Source organism: Centruroides vittatus, unplaced genomic scaffold (genome assembly GCF_030686945.1).
Source record: "Centruroides vittatus isolate TY-2023 unplaced genomic scaffold, ASM3068694v2 scaffold_386, whole genome shotgun sequence".
NCBI lineage: Eukaryota > Metazoa > Arthropoda > Arachnida > Scorpiones > Buthidae > Centruroides > Centruroides vittatus.
This window is the reverse complement of record NW_027122706.1, coordinates 4,165,838-4,189,130: the sequence shown is the minus strand read 5'-3', so window position 1 is coordinate 4,189,130 and position 23,293 is coordinate 4,165,838. Positions and strand designations below refer to the sequence as shown.

The following is a 23,293-nucleotide window of genomic DNA, read 5'->3' as shown; positions in this document are numbered from 1 at the left end:
CCAAGAACTTTATACGAGATGCAAATGATGGAGTGGCGCAAGATATTAGTAGAGAAGAAGTGAAATGGGTGCTTAGGGAAATGAAGATGGGGAAATCAATAGGCGCTGATCAGATTCCGGTTGAGGCTTGGAAAGGTTTGGATAAGGAGGGGATTGATATCCTCTGGGACTTTGTGAAGAAACTCTGGCAGCAGCATGAGAAGATTCCAGATGAATAGAGGAAGAGTATTCTTGTGCCAATTTTTAAAGGTAAAGGGGATGTAGAGGATTGCGGAAACTGTAGAACTGTAACGTTATTGTCCCATACTGCGAAGATTTAGGAGAAAATTGTAGAAAGAAGGATTAGACAGGAATCTAAGATTGGATAGGAACAATTTGGCTTTATTCCGGGAAGGAGTACGACTGATGCTATCTTTGCTTTGAAACAGCTGATAGAAAGGCACAGGGAAATGCAGGAAGATTTGTACATGGTGTTTATAGATTTAGAAAAGGCGGATGATAGGATACCAAAGAAAGAGGTATGGAGATGTTTGAGAGAGATGTTCTAGAAAAATACTTTAGACTCGTCAAGGAAATGTACGAGGGAACGGAGACTCAAGTTACGATTAGTGTGGGCACTACAGAAGGGTCCTCAGTTAATGTTGGTTTACTTCAGAAATCGATCCTTAGCCTTTATCTGTTTGACCTGATAATAGACGTGTTGGTGTGTGACGTGAAGTGTGAGGCTCCGTGGAGTATGCTGCTTGCGGATGATATTGTGCTGTGTGAACCTCTCCAAACCAAGACTGAGAAGAAACTGGAAGATTGGAGGAAAATTTTGGAAGAAAAAACACGGGGATTAGCAGAATTAAAACAGCTTATATGACTCTGAATGGCAAGGACGAGTGCAATATTAAAATCCAAAACGTGCCGCTCCCTTTGGTTCCAAGTTTTAAATATCTTGGGACATTTGTCAAAATGGGAGGAGGATTGAAATCGGAGGTGCAGCATAGAATTCAATGTGGATGGATGAACTGGAGAAAGTTGAGCGATATGACAAGAAAATTAGATACAAACTAAAAGGTAAATTGTAAAAATCGGTTGTTAGGCCTGCAATTTTGTATGTGGCAAAGACATGGGCAATTACGAGAACCCAAGAGAGAAACATGGAGATGGCGGAGAGGAGAATGTTGAGATGAATGTGTGGAGTGTCAAACATGAATAGAATAAGAAACGATTTTATTAGAAGCTCTGTTAAGATGGGTCCCTTAAGCAGGAAGATGCAAGAATGCGGGTTGAGGTGGTTTGGCCACGTAGAATGTAGAAATGAAGATTATGTTGGAAAGAGGGTCAGCAAACTGGAGGTAAAAGGAAAGAGAAAGAGAGGAAGATCAAGGCTGCGTTGGGAAGATACGGTAAAGAAAGACCTGAATCAGAGGGGACTTAAGAAAGAAGAAGCCCATGATAGGAAGAAATAAAAGAAACGTATTGGTGAAGGAAACGCCGACCCCATATAGACATGGGAAAAGGCGAAGATGAAGAAGAAGAAATTTTCTGTGTTGGTTTCATTATTATTGAGTTATTTCAAAATTTTGCTATAATAAAAAGCGGATAGAAATAGGGATTATATTGAAATGTGACTTTCTTATTGCGACAGAATGCAATACCTCTAATTACTTACAATTTATGTAATTATTTTATTAAAGTTTTAACAAACATTAATATAAAACAAAAATTCTTTTAATTATGTTATCGAAATTAATTTCTGAACATTTAATAAATTAATGAATTTTTATAAAACGTAATTTAATAAACTTGACTTACAGAAAAGAGTAAGACGAAGAGAAGCATCTGTATTAGATGCCTGTCGTGCTTTAGTAACAAATTCGTTATTTGGATCATCTAAAGAATTCAGTTTCGTTCCAAATGCAGTGGAAGCGATTACATCAATAGGATAAGTACTCAAAAAACTGAAAATAATCAAATCGTACTGTGCATTGTGATATGTAAAAATAAATTATTATTTATTTCATACTTTAAAAAAAATGTATTACATTTATGTTATTTGACTTGTAGTACAAATATATCGTCTTTTAGTAATAAATTAATTAATTTATGTTTATAGTCCTATTAGTAATATGCCAAAAAGAAAAAAAAACAGTTAAACCACAATTTACTATCCCAAAGCATATCCTTATACTGTACACATTTATGTATACGAGTTTACTACTCGCATATATAAATACTCATGTATACAGAATTTGCTACGGCAAAAATCAAAGTCCAACAATTGCAGATGTTTGATTTCAGATGAAATTGGCTTAATAAATTATTTATTAAGATACTTGCGACAGATATTATTAGGTATAAAATATCTAATAATAGAATAATATAATTAATTCTATTATTCTACAAGCATTTATATTGATTTCTAATTATTTTTCAATCTCATGTTATTAACAAAAATGTTATTTTAAAATAACCAGTTATTATCAAAAATGCAATTCATAACTTTTATGCTTTTATTATAATGCGTAAAAATTTTAATTAAAGAATTTTTTAATAAAGTTCTTATAGAAATTGAATTTTACATATTAAATGAGGTATGGCAAATTTAATGTTTTCTATATAGTATCTTTATAATAATTTAAATTATTAAATATTTATCAGATTAGAGTAAATAATAATCAATAATTTTATTGGAAATACTTTCATTCGATCCTACTAACACTTCAAATATCAGGTTGTTTTGATTCAATAAATAATTTTACTCTCTGAAAGAATATAAAACCACAATCGAATAATATAGTTCAGTGTTCCGCAACCGGTGTGCCGCGTGCACACCGGTGCACAAGGTGAAATGTGTGACATGAAGTTTTACATATTTTATTAATTGTCAAGTTTTATTTATATATTTTTTTATCACAGTTGGTGTGTTTCTTATGCTTGTATTTCATTCTCTGACGCAGCACTGATGAAATGTCATGACGTTTGTTTATTCTTTATTACAAGTCACGCATTTTTATGTATTCTAAGAAATTAGAGAGGTTGCGGCCGAAGTTTCCAACGCACAAACGTGAAAGTCGGACGTTCAGCGCTGCTTTCCTGTAAGCCTAGAAGTTTAACAATGGCGTTTGGAACGTCGAGCATGATTCCACTGAAGTTCCAAACGCCATGAAACTTCTAGGCTTACAGGAAAGCGGCGCTGAACTTTTAACTTTCACGTTTCCGCGTTGAAAACTTCAGCCGCAACCTCTCTATTAAATGTAAAATAAATTTGCTCACAGGTGTTGATGTCTGTTTAATATTAATAATAATAATAGGTTAGTGGCATTACGTAATTCTATTAATAGTATCATATCGTACGTTTTTCAGGGTAATAACATTTTGGTGTGCTGTGTTGAGTCATGGGTTTGCCGCAAGTAGGAAAAGGTTGCGGAACACTGCTATAATTCATGGGTCATTCCCATGACAAATTAATCCATACATTTTAAATATCTGTTAAGAAAAAATTTACATTTTTAAAATATTTTTCATCTCTAACAGATTAGGATTGTAAATTCATGGTATTTGCTTTTTCAATTATTTTGAAAATTATGCATAATTCTTGAGAAAATGATCTAAACATAAATTAAATAATGAAATTTTATTGATTGATTTATAATATTGTAAATTCTATATTTATGTTACCTTTTACAATCCAAGGTCTGATTTTCATTAATTGGAACCTTTTTTTTCAATTTCTCTATGAATCTCTCTGCACACTCTCTTATCAAATATGCCATCTGAAAAATTTCTACGTTAATATATATGAAAACTTAATAAATCCTTTATAAAATATATCTTTATTATTGGACTATATAATATATTCATGCTGATTATTTCATTATAAAATATATAAAACTCCTGGTTAATTCAATTGCTTGAAAAATTTCTACTCAGAATGAATGTCTTCAAATTTATCTTTAGAAATATTCAATAGAAATAAATATAAAGTATATTAATTAAACATCATATTAAGGATCTCTTTTAAATATAAATGTGTATAATCTGAACTCACACATTACAGTAAAACGTACAATAGCAAGAACCTGAGTAAGGCAGAAACCTTTTAGACGTAGAAACTTCAAATATTTTTCAGTAAAACGATTACATTAATCTAACGAATGTTCTTTTAATGCTGGAACCTATGACACGTGGATAAAATGAAATAATTCATGCTATTTCGACTCCAAATACGGAGAAGTATAGATGCAAAAGCCGGAAACTCGTGTTGTCTCTATTTTTGCCTTACAATAAAATTAATAAGAATTTTGGCAATATAATAAAACCGAAAATAAGATTAAAGGTTTCTGAAAATTATATAAAATGAGTGCAAAAAAGAAAAAAGGGAAGAACTATCCTACTACACTAACAACTAAATTTAATTAATTCTGTTTTATTTGGATACTTATCACATCTACGCTCTGTTCTAGATCGTGTTCGTTTATCATTGAAAGTTTATCTCCAAGGATGTTATCTATACTTCCGTTTTACTAAAGTATAATGGAAGCATAATCACATATTTAGAGAACGTTTTTCACTTACTGTATTTTATGTGTGAAATTTTTACAATAGGCTTGTATGCAAACATCTCGAACAAATAATGAACAGATGTAAATCGTAAGAAACCATATTTTTTCACCCATTCCCATATAAGTGTAAAGAAGATTTTCAGGCATTTGTATTGGTAATAGAAAGCAATAGAAAAGTGGTAAGACTATATCTTGTCAATGGGGGAAAATCTGCGAGATACAGAATAATAAAACAGACCTGTCTACTGACAATTTTCTATAAATGCTTTGTGCTGGCAAAAGGCCGAAGCATGCCACATACTGGGCTCTAATCCTTCACCTTCGAATTCAAAAAATTACAGCATATATTTTAAATTAAACAACTTAAGCAACAATGATAAAAAAATTAAACCCGGCATTGTGATGATGTCACAATAAATAATTGCTAGCATATATTTACAAATAAGACAAAGGTTATTATTCAAAATTAAAAGAAAATGTCATTAAGATATAAAATTTCATTTACTCTTCTCATTCTGCTACTAGTAAAAGTTGGGCTCATAATACATCGAATTCTTTTCCAATCTTCATCTGTTAGAACACTCAACATGTTGTCGAAAACTGGATTTCCAACTTTAAATTTCTGAAAGAAAAGTATAGTTTAATATTTGTTATAACAATTTACTTATATGTATATTAACAATTAAATTTCAATGTTTTTTGTTCTTTTAATCGTAACTATTTTCATAATTCTCATAAAAATAAATATATATCATAAGTAATCTATTATTTATTTTGTGCAAATTATTAGTTCTACAGTATACTTTGAATATGTATATACTTTATAATTTAAAATAGAAATGTTTCCTAAACACTACTAATATTTTAAGAATAATTGCAGTTGAATAATTTTAGTTAAACTAAAACTAGAGTAGATTTTTCGTGTTTTTCTTATATTCTGTTAAGATGTTGGCATTATTAGTCTATGACTATTATGGGTATCATAGAAAAATAAAATAATTAAATAACACATATCGGTATTATGGAGAAGCAAAATCGGCACAAATTACTTAGAAAACAGCGAGATTATTCGATTTAAATTTCATTAGAAACATCTTTCACAGTTTAAAGAGAATTCACATCGTCTTATGTTCTTTTATTTGATCTATACATGTTGTCATTTCACTAACAACCTTTAAATAATTTATTTTACACTCAAATAATAAGATAAGTTTAAATTAAACATTTGAAAATGCGATAAAGGAAATTCTATTAGAAATATATTGATAAATTATAAAAATTCTTTAACGATTTATCAATTTGAATTCTGACAAGTTTTATAAAGAATCATCCTAATTAGAAACTAAGATTTATGACTGAAAACATATTTAAACAAAACCTTGTCCCATTTCTCATTTAAACATTATGAATAAGATGTATAGAAGGAAAGTTCATGAAGATCAAATCGACATATCTCATCAATAGTAAACAATTGATCTACAGTTAGAGTAACTTTGTTAAATAGAACTGTCAATTAAGAAATTTTTATAATCGATAATTAAATCAAGAAATAAATTTTATCAATAAGTTTAAAAGATATATTTTTTTCAACAAGTTATGATTCAAGTGTATATAAAACGTAATTGCATAAATAGCGTATTAAATTTATAAGTGCACTTTAATATAAGCGAGTTTTATAAAGTTATTAAAAGGAAAAATAAATCAAAATTATTATTATTCAATATAATTTTAATTGAAATTTATGTAATAAATTATTTTATACTAATTACATTTCACACATTAATTTTAGATGTTATACAGTACCAAGAAATTTTAAATGTTCTCTACTATACATCTCGTAAACTGGAAAATAAAGATAAATGAATCTTTTATATTTTCGAAAGTTTTAATTGAATGTACAGTACGTACAGTGGTACTCGTTAAATCAACTGCCGGTTAGTATTAGGTATATTTTATGTTCTGGCATGAACTCTATACTTCAATGTACACATTTTGCTTCAGGGAAACACAGTTAACACTTACCGTTAGACTTTTTGTAGTCAGAGATACTGAATTTAGGCGTATATAATGTACTAATATATATCGGTTAACGTCAACCTCTCTTCGGCTTACGTTCCAGAATTATTATTATTATTGTTTTCGTAAAGTTTTAACAAAATATAAGTAAGTTTAGCTAATTTTGTATTCAAAATTTTAGTAGGATTTTCAGTTTTGAATTTTGATTCTTAGTCATATGTTTTACAAGCGTTGTGTTTATGTTTTAATTTAAAATACAATAAGATGAATTTTTATTTATGTTTAATTAAACTTACCATTCTATTATGAAACATGTTAAAATCTTTAACTAATATATTCTTAACAATTTGAGGATCCGCGATGACAAGTTGAGGTTTTAAACCGAAGAAAATGCTGAAAAATATAAAACAAATTTTAATTTACTTTATTATTTAAAACAAATTTATAAAGCAAACTGATTTTATTGATTGTAAAATGTCTTTCCATTGGTGTTTATCTAGCGTTGATGTGAAAATAGATAAGTCTTTCATTTATTTGTATATAAACAAGCGCTTTTCTAATTTATTATGTCTGTGTTATTAATAATAATTGTAACTGAGATAAGCGGTTCTCAACCTTTTTCCTTCGCATTTTACCAGAGCTCTTGTATATACAGAGTTGTAGTACCTTTCTTCGTACATACCAATAGGAGTACATACACATAGTTGTTTTCAGAAATTTTAATAATAACATCTTTACTAAAATTTATTTCAATGAAAAGTTATTGGTTTTGTTTATTAATAAACTTTTTACTCCTTAATGTTACCGTAATAAATTTCAAACTAATATAGTTTTTTGTTAAAAACGAAACAATAAAAATGATAAATGTAAAGTTAAATAACTGTTCAAAATTTCAGCCAATTAATGCAAAAGATTATTTTTTTATTAGTGTACTAACCAGTTGAAATTGTTAATAAGAAAATAATAAAATAAAACTGGAAAGGGCCCTTTTCGATTTTCCTGGCACTCGAACAGGAGTTTAAGGAGGTCAGAAAGAAAGCAACGACATATCTACCGAAGAGTCATGGTCATCCCAGTCACTCCGGTAGATATGTCATTGCTTTCTTCCTGGTCTCCTTAAACTTGAGACATGAAATAGAACTTTACCCGGGCCTGCCCTATATTCGCAATCTCATAATGTTACGTTATCGCGTCCGATGATTGAGTAACGCCTGGAAAGAAGCTTCATATGTATACTTTCGGTTATACTTTCAAGTAGAATTTTCAATTGCGCTGAACTGATTTATACCGCCTGATAAACACAACAGCAAACGAGGGGAGGCTACGATGTTGTCCACCTGGATTTTAATGATACTGTTTGTGCTGATAAGCCTTGGAGTATGAATCTTTAATCAGCAAAGAAAGAAAATGCATTTTTCAAACGTTATCAAGAAAATCGGTTTAAAAAGCCAAGCGACTTATGAGTAAGTTTTGCGAACATTTCGTCGAAAACCGCGCGGCAATATGCTTTACTGATATTTCCGAGATGGCTGAATTTCATCTCAATGACTAATCATTTTTCTTTTGAAATCAATGCAGTTTTTACATAAAATAATCTTAAATTACATGGATTTATGCCATTTTTTCTATTCATTTTCTATTCAAAATGTGCATTTTTTCTTATTCGGAAATTTTTGTTAAAATTGCTGTTTGTTAAAAATAAATTTAAAGATTTTTACTTTTGGGAATATTGTGAATAATTTTTTATTTAAGCAATTGAATAAATTCAGAAAATTATTAGTTATAAATAATTACCATTATCATATTGAATTGCTATAGCCTAACAATGTTACATCTCTGGTTTATTATTGTTTGTATTATAATTATATAATATTTTGTTTTCAAAGCTGATAAAACAGACAGTAAGAATAAAATAAAGTTATAACTTCAAAATAATACAATCAAACTATAAAAGAATGAGTTTTAAAAATTACCGTTAAATTTACTAACAAACAGCAATTCCGAAAGCGAATTTTCAACGAAGAGAAAATGCACATTTTTAGTAAAAAATAAACAGATAAAATAAACAAAAACATGTAAAATACGGTTGTTATACTTAAAAATTGCATTAATTTGAAAAAATTCTGTTATTGAAAATCAAATCAGCTATCTCGCAAATGTAAGGCACGTTACCGCCGAACCGCACGGTCCTCGATAAAACTTATTGAAAAGCCTTTCAGATGCTTTAACTTTAATTATCTTGAAAACATTTGAGAAGCGCGCTTTCTCTCTTTCTTCAATAAAGATTCATACTAAGATTTAAGAACATAAATAGTATTGTAGAAATTCCTGAGGACCACATCATAACCTCCTTCTGTATTTAATATTTAAAGTAACAATTACAGAGTAGTTTAATTACACATTTCCTATTTATGACGTTCTAGAATTCTATCAAACAATCGGAATGCCACAAAATTTGGATATCACAATAAATTTTAGTCCAAAATTTTATAGGGAAAAATTACAAAGTTAAACTCGATGAAAGAAATGAATAACAAAGGAAAAGATTAATTTTTACGTACAGTACCTGTATTTGTCCTTATGGAAATTACATATCAATTAAAATATTACATTTATTACAGTTACATATTAGGATAATGAAAGAAAATTGTTTTCATAATTCCAAAAATTATTGAGTTTATTGAGTTTATTTAGTAGTAGATTTGTTATCAACGGTACATTTATTTTAATAAACTAAAAGTTGCTCTGTATATGTACACCGAATACAATGTGTATGTCTACCGAACGCAATTTCTATACATGTTGTTGAATTTTAAGAAAATATTCAACTAGCGAACTAATGAATTCGTTGTTTTGACACTAAAAAATTGCATATTTATACATATTTTAATGTAAAATACTGAAAATGAAACTTATAATGAACTCACCCATATATTCGGCCATATTTTTTATAACTCTCTACTTGCAATATATGCAATGGCTAGAAAAAATAAAAAAAAACAAATGGTTTAAATCAATATCATATATCAAATACATTAAATCAATGGTTTAAAATTGTAATAGCCAAAATATTTTTGTTGAGCGTTCTGAAAAAATAAAAATAACATTAATACACAAATAGTTTGACTCAACACAATTGTCTCAATAATATTACATCGACTATTAACTAACTATTAACTAATTTTTTAGAGGATTATATCTTGCATTTCATTGCAGCATTTCACGGTAAGATTACACGAAAGAAAATATGTATTTCAAAAATAAGATCTTTTCAATTAATTTACACACTTCCAAAAATCGATACATAGATATCCCGATTGACAATTAATAGTTCGCGAACGATACACAGTGGGATATTTGAATGATTTGTATCGGCTTGTTGGGCATCAGTTATTAGTCCAGAGGTCGGAAACGTTTTTTTCTTAAAGAACCATTTCAGTATTATATTTACCAAAATAATACTTACAGAGCTGCAAGTCAGCAACTTGAATTATAAAATATACATGTTTTAAAATTGAGCGTAACACGTGTTTTTTGTATTAAAATGAGTTTATTTGTGCTTTCTTTAAATGGGTTGTAATAAAAATACACTGCAATTCAATTATATATTATCAATGTTATAATAGTTGTGTGAAGGCCCGAATATAAGAATAACGAATTTTTATTTTATTTGCCAACCGATTTTCGACAGTTAGGGTTAAATCAAACACAGAAACAAAAAAACGGAAAAACACCCGACAAATTTTCTCGTAAAAATTAATCATAAACCATCGTTCCCACGGTAATACTTCCTTGTAGAAGATGAGTTAACTGTTGAAAAATAATTATATCATGTAATTCACCATTGGTCAAAAAGGACTTCCACCCTTGACGTACTTCACAAAATCTCGAACCCGAGATCCCGAAATAAAAGGAAAACGAACGATGACGCAACGTGAGAAAAGAGTTTCGACAACTGTCAAGTGTGTGTGTGCCGTGGATTATCATCTCCCGCCGTTGAAGCCGTCCATCCCATCTATCTACAGTCCATTGACTCTTATTTTCAAGCGAACTCTCGTTCCTCGGACTTTGTGCAAATCTCAGGATCACTAAGGTATTTATCCTACTCGCGATGTTTTGTAAACTCTCTCTCTCCAATCACTCGAGACGCGGTTTAATAATTCGATTCGATGATATAAATACTTCCAAATATGTTAATTGATGTATTCCCTATCAATCTCAAAATAAACGGGTATTTTTGTTTAATATTAGAAGAGTGTGCGTTTCTTCCTCCATTGCCACCATCTGGCATCCCACGATTCGGAAAATAATGCGTATCTATCCGCGAGAAGTTTGATAGATTGGTGTCAGTTCCTGACGTAAACGGGATCTTACGATCCCAAATCCGTAACTAATCATTGACCGCTCGAGCCTTAATCATCCTTTCGACAACCGAGGTCAGACCTCAAGGTCTTGTGCCGTTAAGAGGTAGAGAAGATAGGAATCATACTCCATCTTCTACCCTCGGTTAACCTCACAGTTGTAAATATAAAATATAATTATTAAAGTAAAAATAAATTATTTTAAAAATTCTTACATATAAATTAATATTTTTATTTGATCAAAAATATCTTGGGATTTCAAATATTTTATAATATATTCAACTTGTATGAATAATAAAATTGAAATAGAAAATTTGATAAAAACGATAAAAACAATAAATATCAATCGTTTCAAATGAGATTTTTGTTGCTGAATTTCTCGAGAAAGTTTGTCAAAATTCGGTAAATAAGACGTTACTTTTATTTTCAAACAAGACTGCATTCTCACACTGTTCAGTTGATTTCTTAGTTATTAAAAATAAACTAAGAATATCAGTAAATTCATGTTTGAAAGTGTCTGTTCACAAAAATATGTCGACCCGAAAATCGACAGAAGTTTAACCTCTTAACAGTGGAACAGTCGGACGCCGCGCTACCAGTTAGTTGTGGAGGTAAACCGTGGGAAAATTTTTAAGAATTTTCCCACGCGTTTTTCTCGTTTCCGTTTAGGAAAAAAAATTTTAAACAGTTACGTCTTGTAAAGAAAAAATCGTTCTTTATTGTCACATAATTTTTTTATATATGAATTTTTTTCGCGGTAATTTTTTGCTAAAATTTTTTTTTCAAATTTATATTAAATTCTTTTTTGATTTTCTATCCGATACGATTTTTTCAAAAGTTTTTAATTTATTTTCAATTTTATATAATTTTTTAAAGTTTTAGGCATTTAAGTCATGACGATTTTTTTCAACCTTCGAATCAAATTCAAGAAAATGTAATTGACAGTTAACGAATTTCATCCACAACAATAGATGACGTAAAAGTTGTTACGTTTACAACTACGACGCCTGGCGGCCTTTCCCCCCAGACTGAAATGTGGGTGAAGGTCGTCTCGTGTTCTACTTTCTGTAGAAGTGACGTAATCATTGTAAATAAAAGAAAATTTCAGTATATCGTTTATTTAAAATTTTAAAATTCCTTGTTCAAATTTACACCGAAATATTAAAGCGAATTAAAATATTAGCGTTTTGTAAATAAACTTACTTGACATATAATAAATTTAAATAAATTAATCTTTAAGAAACAACAAAACAATAAAAAAATGTAGAAATATTTTTATATTCATCTTCACATTTATAACATATGTTATCGTCATTGACCGATATTTAATTTTAAAAACAATTTTCACAATTGGCATGCATCAGAAAAAGAAAGCATAACTTCCCTAAAACACACTTCATTGAGAAGGTCCGCTTCACTCTGAAAAAGCGACAGTTTTATGTCAGAAATCCAATGTGTGACCTACTTTCTCTAACGTAGTAAAACAAAGTAAGTTGCAGTACAACAATACACATAAACACAAATAAATTAGTAGCTCAATAATACATACTTTCATTTATATCCATATGTTATATCCAAAAGTCAGTTCTCCCAAATTGTCGAAAAATAAATTATTTTCAACTTTTCTTTTTGTAAAGTAGCATATTCTGAAAAACAAGTTCTATATTCAGCGTAAAATTTCCACCTTTTATCCGTTAAAAACAACGCAAAATGTATGGATCCACGTAATAAAAAATTATCGCAGTGAACTTCCAAAAAACCAGAAACACAGATACACCAGACTGCACTGTACAAAATTTTCCCACGAACTGATTCATATTTTAATGCACCTGTGAATAATTTCATCACATGACGAAAAGTTTTTGAATAAAAGCTAAAAGTTTTTAAAAATTCTTTCATAAAATCCGATGAATTTAATTAATACACAATATCTAGATCTGTTTAATAAAGATTAATAATTTTCCATTATAATTATGCAAATTAGATATAAAAAAGATCATCGCGCAAATTCTCCCGCGAACCATGGATGACTCTTACGTCATCTGGATTGAAGTTTCCTGCAAAATAGTGAAAATTTTTATATAATTATTTTACTAATCCAGCCAAATTTAAATAACATAAAATGGCTAGATCTGTTTAATAAAGATTAGTAATGTACTATCATTAATATGCAAATTAGATATGACAAAGATCACTGTGGGAAAATTCCCGCCAAGATAAAAATAGCTTTCGGTCACGTGATCACCAAGAAATACGCCTTAAATTTAATGTTTGTGTACAAATTAATACATTTTAACTAATGTCATTGTTTAAAATTTAATGTTTCTGTAAAAATTAGTAAATTGTAACAAATTTCATCAAAGACAACAGAATAATTTTCAGCTCATAAAAACTCTACAATAAATGATTATTTCTTCGAAAGACGTCGATATGCACGAATAAATAATAAATATGCAATAATGCTTTTATCCATTTTAAGTGGATATTGTAAAAATTAAGCTATTTAATTTGTTTGGCTTTTATAATTTAGTTTCCGAATATTTTACTGTGAAATTCCATTTAGTAAACAGAAACAAAGACAAGCTATTAATTATAAACAGGACAATAGAATAATTTTTACGTAAATTGAGTGAAAATACAGAAAAAAACAAATTATATCAAAGATGGGGACAAACAAGCTTACATCCCCAGAACAGAGCTTATAATTTGTTGTCAATTTCAGCCTGTTCCTACTTTGTTTCTGTTTCTAAATGGAATTTCACAGTAAAATATTCGGAAACTAAATTATAAAAGCCAAACAAATTAAATAGCTTAATTTTTACAATATCCACTTAAAATGGATAAAAGCATTATTGCATATTTATTATTTATTCGTGCATATCGACGTCTTTCGAAGAAATAATCATTTATTGTAGAGTTTTTATGAGCTGAAAATTATTCTGTTGTCTTTGATGAAATTTGTTACAATTTACTAATTTTTACAGAAACATTAAATTTTAAACAATGACATTAGTTAAAATGTATTAATTTGTACACAAACATTAAATTTAAGGCGTATTTCTTGGTGATCACGTGACCGAAAGCTATTTTTATCTTGGCGGGAATTTTCCCACAGTGATCTTTGTCATATCTAATTTGCATATTAATGATAGTACATTACTAATCTTTATTAAACAGATCTAGCCATTTTATATTATTTAAATTTGGCTGGATTAGTAAAATAATTATATATAAATTTTCACTATTTTGCAGGAAACTTCAATCCAGATGACGTAAGAGTCATCCATGGTTCGCGGGAGAATTTGCGCGATGATCTTTTTTATATCTAATTTGCATAATTATAATGGAAAATTATTAATCTTTATTAAACAGATCTAGATATTGTGTATTAATTAAATTCATCGAATTTTATGAAAGAATTTTTAAAAACTTTTAGCTTTTATTCAAAAACTTTTCGTCATGTGATAAAATTATTCACAGGTGCATTAAAATATGAATCAGTTCGTGGGAAAATTTTGTACAGTGCAGTCTGGTGTATCTGTGTTTCTGGTTTTTTGGAAGTTCACTGCGATAATTTTTTCATTACGTGGATCCATACATTTTGCGTTGTTTTTAACGGATAAAAGGTGGAAATTTTACGCTGAATATAGAACTTGTTTTTCAGAATATGCTACTTTACAAAAAGAAAAGTTGAAAATAATTTATTTTTCGACAATTTGGGAGAACTGACTTTTGGATATAACATATGGATATAAATTAAAGTATGTATTATTGAGCTAATAATTTATTTGTGTTTATGTGTATTGTTATACTGCAACTTACTTTGTTTTACTACGTTAGAGAAAGTAGGTCACACATTGGGTCGCTGACATTTATACAGAAAAATTTATACTTGAAGAATTTTGTTTTGATAATTATTGCCTAGGATTTATGTCGAAAATATTTTTCATTTATATTTGTAATTACAGTTAATTCGAATAGTAATGGCGCTTAAATATTTATAGGATTAATTGAAGTTTTCGAATTTTGTTTTGAGGAAACTGAGGAAGGCAAGAGTATCGACAGTTGTATAATGAACTGAATTTAAGTAAATTAGGTGACTTTGTATGTTTCGATGTAGTTTTTTATAATATTACGATATACGAACTTTCGATTTTGTAAATTGTATTATACTAAAAAATAAAGTTTTTCGTTATTCTCCTACTTAATGATGTATTTATAATGTTTCTGAACTAAATAATACTTATTAAATTGAAATCCAAGCTTTACAAAGTACTATGAATATTAGAGAAGACCGTTTTACTATAAACTACTACGTTTTACTACAGCTTACTCTAATGTTGATTCTACGAAAAGTAGGTCAGACAAGGACCGTTAGACTAATGACGTAGGCTGTTTACTTTTTCCGGTTGCATCGGTGCTCTCCCGATAGCGTCATTTACAGAAGTCACACCTACTTTTTTCTGACGCGAGCCAATTAGGAATATTAATTTTTTTAACCAATCAGATGACGGCGGGAAATTTAAATTCGATTTATGTCGATAGATGGCCGTCTAAAATTTCATATTTATTTTAATTTTCTCTCTTTTATTGTAATTTCTCGAGAACTAAAGAATATTCCAAAACAAAGTTGGAGAACCCAACTACTCGTGAAAATTCTACGACTTCACGAAATGGTCCAGGTATTTTATAAGAATTTTTTAAGTTTGCGATGGAATGAATAAGTTTTTAATTGAATAAAAGTATCTGGCAAACTGTTCCAAGTATAAAAACAACTTGGTCTTGCCTTTTAAGATTTTCTATGTTAAGAATTTATCTGTAAAGTTAATAATTCAGAAAACTGAAAGTAATCTATAATGTTGAAAAAGATTTTAGGAACTCTCTTAAAACACTGATAATATATTTTTTGAATGTGTAATGATATTATTTAATTCAGAAAGCGTTTTATGACTTAACAGTTAATAATAAAAAGTTTAAAATCGAATTACCACATTTATAAAATGATATAATCCTGTTAAGAAAGACCAAATATTAGTTGTTGGGGTAGGAATTCCATGCTTCTCCCAAAAGTTAAAATATTTGTTGACATATCTGAAAAGATACAATTGCCTATCAGATTATATTACATTTTCTCTGAAAATAAAAATATTAAAATCAGTATGTTATCAAACATCAAGATATTTTGATATCCGAATTTAAAGAATTGGATAATTGAAGGATTTGTATCGGTTTGTTGGGCATGAGTTATTAGTCCAGAGATCGGAAACGTTTTTTACTCTTTATATTATATTTGACTATATTTTAATATCTTATTTGTCAAAATCAAAATTGACAAGTGGACGTATTAAATATTTATTAAAATATCTCAAAAATGTATATTATAATTGGATAGTATTTAAAAATTGTATTAAAAAATCATTAATAAATTACACAATCAATTAAATATACAATTACAGTATTTAGTTATTTATTATTTACTTATTAAAAGAAATACAGTGCTCGAAACAATTACGGAAGTAAGAGATGTTGCATATAAATCATTTAGAACAAACGATTCTGAATGCCACATGTTATTGTTACATAAGATACAGTAAAATATACAATAATAAATGTGAAGATCGAATTGTTTTCATATTTTTATTTTCCTCGCTGTTTCTTGACGTTTCAAGGTCCCAAGGACTCTGTTATGCATAACAGAGAGAAAATGTGGCGATCGGTCAAAACATGCCCACATAAGATTTTTTACATTTTTTTACTCAGGTTCAGGACCCTTGAGTCAAAATAAATTTTCAAACGTCAAGAAATGCAAAAATATTTGGGTTTCTTTTCTTGTATGTATGGATGTTATTGTGTGTCTAGGTAGATAGCAAGATTTTATTCACATACTTTCAAGCGTAGTAATTCCTGTGCCTTTTGTCGAAAATTTCTGAAATTTTGCAGGGGGATTTATATATTAGGAAGACTGATGATAAATTTTGGAGGTTACAGGTCCAAGAGGTGGGGAGATAGAAGGAATAACTTGTCATATGTCGAGTGGAGTCAGACTTAAATGCTAATTAAGAGCAAAAATTCTATTAGTTTTTTTTTATAAAACTCAACTCTGTCCTTAAAATTAAACTTTTGGTTCCTTTATAATAATTAATAATATAAAAACTGTTTTAATATTTCCTCATAACATATGGAGTCACATTAACCACAAGTATTGATTAATAATTAAGTATTAGCCTATGTAAGTTTTTATTTGAGAATATTTAGCCTTTTGTTATTACTTTATCCATACAGCGTATGCAAATGCAATTATATATTTAAAGTTTAGGAATTTTAAGTTATTTATAAAAATATATTTAAAACTGATAGAATAAATTTAATATACATTTCAAGGCTCAACTTAAATTCTAAACTACAAGACAAGCGTATTTTTACCTATGAAAACATTATATTATACAGCTTGCGTTTTTTATGTCACTAACAAAAAGAATCGACTGAATCAAGGTCAAGCATCGATACTTGTTTGTATAGTAACTCTTCCTCTACCAGGAAAACTATTCTATTACGCCCATTTATATAATAAATTATATAACGGTATTAGTATAAACTACTTTCACCCACTTACTAAATAACGCAATAATAAAAATAACTTCACTTTAGAGGTAATGTCGAAAATTAAAACATGCAAGCAACTGTGTCAACTCTAAACGTATACCGCTACATCGCTCAGAAATTCCAGGAATTGTAACTGGAAAAATGAAGTTTGACTATAAGAAAACATTATTTTTATCCCAAATTTTGTTATTAAGAAACATTAAATAAATAATAAATAGTTATGGATTAACTTTATTAATTAAGTTATTTCAAGTCAAATCATTCCTTAGTGGTGAAGAAATTCTAAACACGATGGATTAAAATTTCAATATATTATTATTTATAGGTAAAGCAAGCTACTAAAATGTTTAAAAAATATCATTAAGTATAAATTGAGTTTAATTAAGTATTTTTTAATTGGAAAAGTGATATTGCATCAAATCTACCTATTTTATTTAATAGCACCTCTTATTTTGTATAGCCTACAATTATATTCTATGCCTCAGTAATTAAAGTTATATAATTAAATGTTGGTTAATTCTATAAAGATAAGAAATAGTTTTATTTATGCAAGATATTAAATATTTTAGCAGCTTATCACAAAAATAAACTTTTATCTAAAATAAAAAATGATATCTATAAGTTTAAAAATATATAATAATAATAATATTAATAAATAAAATAAATAATAATCTTATTGTGAAAATATTGATGAAAGAATTTATTAATATTGTTCATATCACTAAGCCAGGATTATTTTATATACTGTAGCTTGCATATAATAGATTGAGTAAAATTTATCTTGTAATAACTCACTTAAGTGACTCTAATAACTCCACATAATTAAATTCAACTAAAAAGACGAAATTCTTGTCAGTAGATAATCAGCTCAAGAATAAAGTTAAGTAAAATTTATGTAATTTCTAAATAAAATATAACTTTATAAGCTTAATTAAAATAATAATGAGGTGATATTAGATTATCGTTTACTCATGTAATTTATCAAAACTTATTCGGTAGAAACTTTTAAAACTAACGCATTATAATTGCAGTAAAACCTCACTGATGGGAGAGTTAATAATATAATTGTAAATATTTGTAAATATAATATAATTGCATTAGTTATAGGTTGTCTGAAATTCCTGGGCGCATTATATCGGGTTTTCCATATAATACGATCTTCTTAAATCTTACACTTCGACTTAGCGTGGTATTCCTATATCGACATAAATGTTTACGTATTATATGGCAACTAACTTTATATTAATCGTAATAATTAGACAAATAGAGAATAAAATTATTACATTTATTACTTACAAAACACTGAAAATAAGCACCAATACAAAGAATATAAACCACTTATAGTTACAAATTTCTAATAATTCCATGATGTCCGCGAGACAAGTGAATTGTCAACCAGGAAAGTAATTATTTAACAATCTATATAACGTAACTTTGTACATCCGGTATAAGTAGAGTTCCTACGTCAATGTAACGACTGCCATCTAGAAAATATATTTTCATTTATGCTACAATACAATTTTTATGCGTGCATGATAACACATGAAGGTGTTATTAGTTTTCAGAATCAATTTAAATGGACGTTAGAACAATCAACGTAATATACGGATATTTATTTTTAAATGCAGTTTAGTTTTTTTTTTCAGTTCAATCCCAACTCTATAAATTGAAAACTTCATTTTTTTTTTTTTCAAAAGAATGTAACTTATGTAGAAATAGAATTATTCTATACATAACATTTTCGAGCAAAACTAATTTCATTCTCATGACTAAATTTTTCAAGCAATCATCGTTAAAGATAATTTTAATCATCAACTACAGTTCATGGACAAAATAAATAGTCGTGTTTCGATCTAAATAAAAGTAATTCTTAAAATAATATTTATATAAAGACTTTATTTAAATATTCTTTTGAACGGAAATTAAAAATAATATAGTGACAACATTCTCTTTTGGTATAGATTGCTTATCCCCTATAACAAACCCAAAATTCCTCTATGGCTAAACGGCGATTTAAAAATAAAGATGTTTGACAAGGCAAACGTTTCTTTTGACTGATCAGTAATGATAATTTAGTAAAATAAAATGCAGTACGAAAACTACATTTTATTTTACTTTCCTACATTTGTAAACATGCTCTTAATTAATTATTTGGATTCTCTGTATTCAGTGATAAATAATGTGAGAAAGAAAAGAAAGAAATAAAGAACTATTTATTTATTATCTTATTCATATTGTTTAATCGTATTCTTACATAAAAGAATAGGGAGATAAATAAATATTTATTTCCCTATTCTTTTCTGGTAATTGCGTTTTTCATGAACGGCGAAAATAGCTATTAATAAAACTTTTCTTTCGCATCAATTTTATTTCTCCGGTTTCAAATTATATAGCTATCATTTTTTAATGTAATTTATAATGTTTCATTAAAAATTGTCTTTAAAAACTATAGTCGACTATACCTAAATTAATTTAAAAATTTATAATATAACATAATATAATAATAAATTATATTGCTGTATATTAAAATGCAGTTTTTAAACAATTGTGTATAAATATGTTTAATACTTGTAAGAAAAACAATTCAGATTTTTATATTTATTTATTTAACTTTGGCAGAAATATCGTATTTACTTTATGCGAATAAATAAATAAATTAATTAAAACATTTAAGTTTATTGCTTTAATATAATAATATAAAAATGATATTATATTATATATATGTAAAGGACATAATTATTCTTGATTGGGCCAATGACGTATAATAATGTTGACGTCTATACTTTTTTCAATCAGCTTGACCTTAGTTCTTGTTTTCTCTCTTTGGTCTGCTTATAGTGATCTATTTGTAGCTTAATTACAAAACAGTTATTATGTGATGAAATAACTTATCTTTATATTTATGTCTTCTCGGTTGCTTTCTTTATATAAAATTGTAATATTTCATTCTACGATCGGCGATTTTGCAGTTTTTCCACACTGCAATTTTTAAAAATATATTAAATCGTTTAACATCAATTAATATAGATAACAAATGACGTCAAACGTTGTATAGTTGACGTAAATTTCTTATTCATTATAATCAATATGTACAGAAGTTGGAAAATGACGTCAACTATACAACGTTAGACGTCATTTGTTATTTACATTAATTGATGTTAAACGATCGAATATAAAGTATTTGTTAAAAATACAGTTTACAAAATTTGTAATTTCTACGGTTGTTATCACACATTAAAATTTTATATATAGAAAAAACATAGTGATAATCACTTAACATAAACGAAGCATCAATCTTTTCCGACCTTTCTTTATTTTAAATGTAAAATTTTCAAATCGTAACCATTCGAAAAAATTTATTGGTTTAGCATTTAATTGAAAAATGGGTGGAAAATTCATTTACTAGATTTTATGCAGACAATACGACTAGAAAAGAGCAAGGACTTGCCACTTTTGCACGTCCTGTCAATTGGAGCTACACAAGCTGCGTGTAGCGCCATCTGTAATCAGATTTTATTTACAAACTTCAATTTTTTTTGCTAATTTTGTTTGCTAATTGCTGAAATTGTTTGCAAACTCTAAATAAAATGTATTGTCATCGGGAATACACACGTATGCAAATATTCAACTAGAATGAAAATTAGAGAGTGGGTGAAAAATTAGTTACAAGATTCTACTTGGACAGACACACAATAACTTAATATAAAGCTTAAATACACGCCGTATACGACAGTATTGGAGGATTTTTACAAAACTTCCAATACTGTCGTATACGGCCTGTGTAATTGGTATGATTTTGCACAACCACCACCACCACTACTATTACTACGTTGCGAATTCCCATTGCGTGCTCCACTACTGCAGAACATCTCGCATTTTCAGATTTCCAATCAGTATCCATCCTTGTCCTGGCTTCACAATGAAAGCTCTAGTCTACTCGAAATGCAAAATCACTCTCTTAAGATTCACAATAGTCACAAGATCCTTTCAATAATACCCCGAAATTCCTTAAGTATGAGGCTATAATTTCTGATGTGTGTCGTTGAATTCACACTATCAGGCAAAGTGATTATCATAACTGTTCGTCTATCTAAGAATTATAAAGAATGTTTCTCGACTGGTCTTTTACCCGAAATTCGTTAGAAAGTGTACGTAAAACGCACATTATGGAAAAATTAGCACTAAATTTCTCCATAGCTGCTGAATTATAAGAATAATTTTTTTTTCCAAAACCGAAACCGCGTATCCAAACAGTATGTATACCAAATTTGATAAAGATTTGCACAATGGTTCTTTCTACAGATAGCTCCACACACTATTCATTAGTTATGATACATCTAATGTCTAAAAGAAAACGTCCCAATAAACAGGTCATAAAACCCATAATAAAAAAGTTAGAACTTATTTTATTCTTGTACCTAAGAAAAGATTAGGCAAAATCTGAATTTTAGTAAGGATTATCCAGATCAGAAATTTTTTGAAAGGAGGGTGAACTGATCGGTAAGTTGACTACGTCATCTGATTTAAAATCGCCTGATTTTTATTTTTGGAGTCATTTGAAATCCCTTGTCTACTAAGCGGGTCGGGAGACATACAATGCTATTAGAGCGGGTCGGGGAGACATATAAGAGCAGATCGCAAATACATACAATGCAATTAGAAATTAAATTAAGAATTTAGAGCAGGGCAATTAATGAACAGCATCTCGACAACTGTGTGCCGAAGAATGGCGAATACTTAAACTTCTCTGATGTAAAAAGAGAAAAGAAACAGACTTTAATTTCTTTGTTATGGATTTATAGTGCATGATTATTGGAAGTTTTAGTTTATACGCGTAGGTAACGAGAAAGTATTTATTACTAACAGTTACGGTTTATCTTGTATATTAATGAATTTAAATTTTATTAAATATAAACAATCAACAGATTAATCACATAAATAAATTTAATAATTTAATTTATATCCGTATAATTATAACTGAAAAACTATTCAATTGTTTTAATTCATAATTAAATATTAACTTTTATCTTAGCTAAGAAATATGACTACTACTCTCTCTCAATTTATTAACTTTTAATTTTTAATTATGAAAATAAAATGAGTAATGAATATGAAAAGAGGAAAACGCATTATAGATATAACATAGTCCACTTACACACACAGAAGAATGAAAATTGCAGCAGATATAATAATCCAGTTAAATATATTAAAACTAAAATCCAATTCCATGTTAACAGAATCTTCTTCAAGTCAGTTATAAATCGATAATGTTCTACTATCAGAAGCAAAATTATTAGTTAACAAATAGAACCTGTGTTCAATTTATAGGCCGAATATTGCATCACGAAAATTTCGTAACGTGTCGCAACGCAGTAACTAAGGGAACAGGTAGAAAAGAAGATAATAAATGTAAGATAATTAATTCTACGTGCATTCTTACCGATAGGTGACATTATTAAACTGTTGTCATGTAAATGGAACCGTAAGTTCGTTTTGCAGATAGAAAGGTATAAAAGAACAGTACAAAATTTTAATACAAATAATATAAATTTATTCCTACAGGACTAATTTTATGAAGACTCGCAGAGAAAAAATTTCAAAATTATATCGATTATTTTTCACCTTCGGAAAAATGATCGTTTAAACACATTTATTAAAATATCATGTTTACTTCGATACTAACTTTTTCCATTCTAAAATACTTCGTTCGAGATTGAAATATTTATTACTTCTAATGAGAAACTTTTATTGTCAAATATT

General features: G+C 28.3%; 1 protein-coding gene across 2 annotated transcripts in view; it reads right to left on the bottom strand.

Moving 5' to 3' along the window:
* Positions 1–22,838, bottom strand: part of LOC136988895 (cytochrome P450 3A24-like) — a 31,816-nt gene extending 8,978 nt beyond the window's left edge. Inside the window, exons 1-7 of one of the 2 annotated variants that reach the window (XM_067286903.1) lie at positions 22,689–22,838; positions 15,919–16,021; positions 9,497–9,549; positions 6,866–6,962; positions 5,059–5,175; positions 3,670–3,764; positions 1,804–1,949 (exon numbers count right to left, since the gene is read on the bottom strand). In XM_067286903.1, coding sequence (XP_067143004.1) covers positions 1,804–1,949; positions 3,670–3,764; positions 5,059–5,175; positions 6,866–6,962; positions 9,497–9,549; positions 15,919–16,021; positions 22,689–22,762 — 685 coding nt within the window. In that variant the 5' untranslated portion in view covers positions 22,763–22,838. Of the gene's footprint in view, positions 1–1,803; positions 1,950–3,669; positions 3,765–5,058; positions 5,176–6,865; positions 6,963–9,496; positions 9,550–15,918; positions 16,022–18,829; positions 18,954–22,688 lie in introns of those variants that run through there. The other variant, XM_067286904.1, reaches the window with a different exon arrangement.
* Between the last annotated feature and the right edge of the window lie 455 nt (positions 22,839–23,293).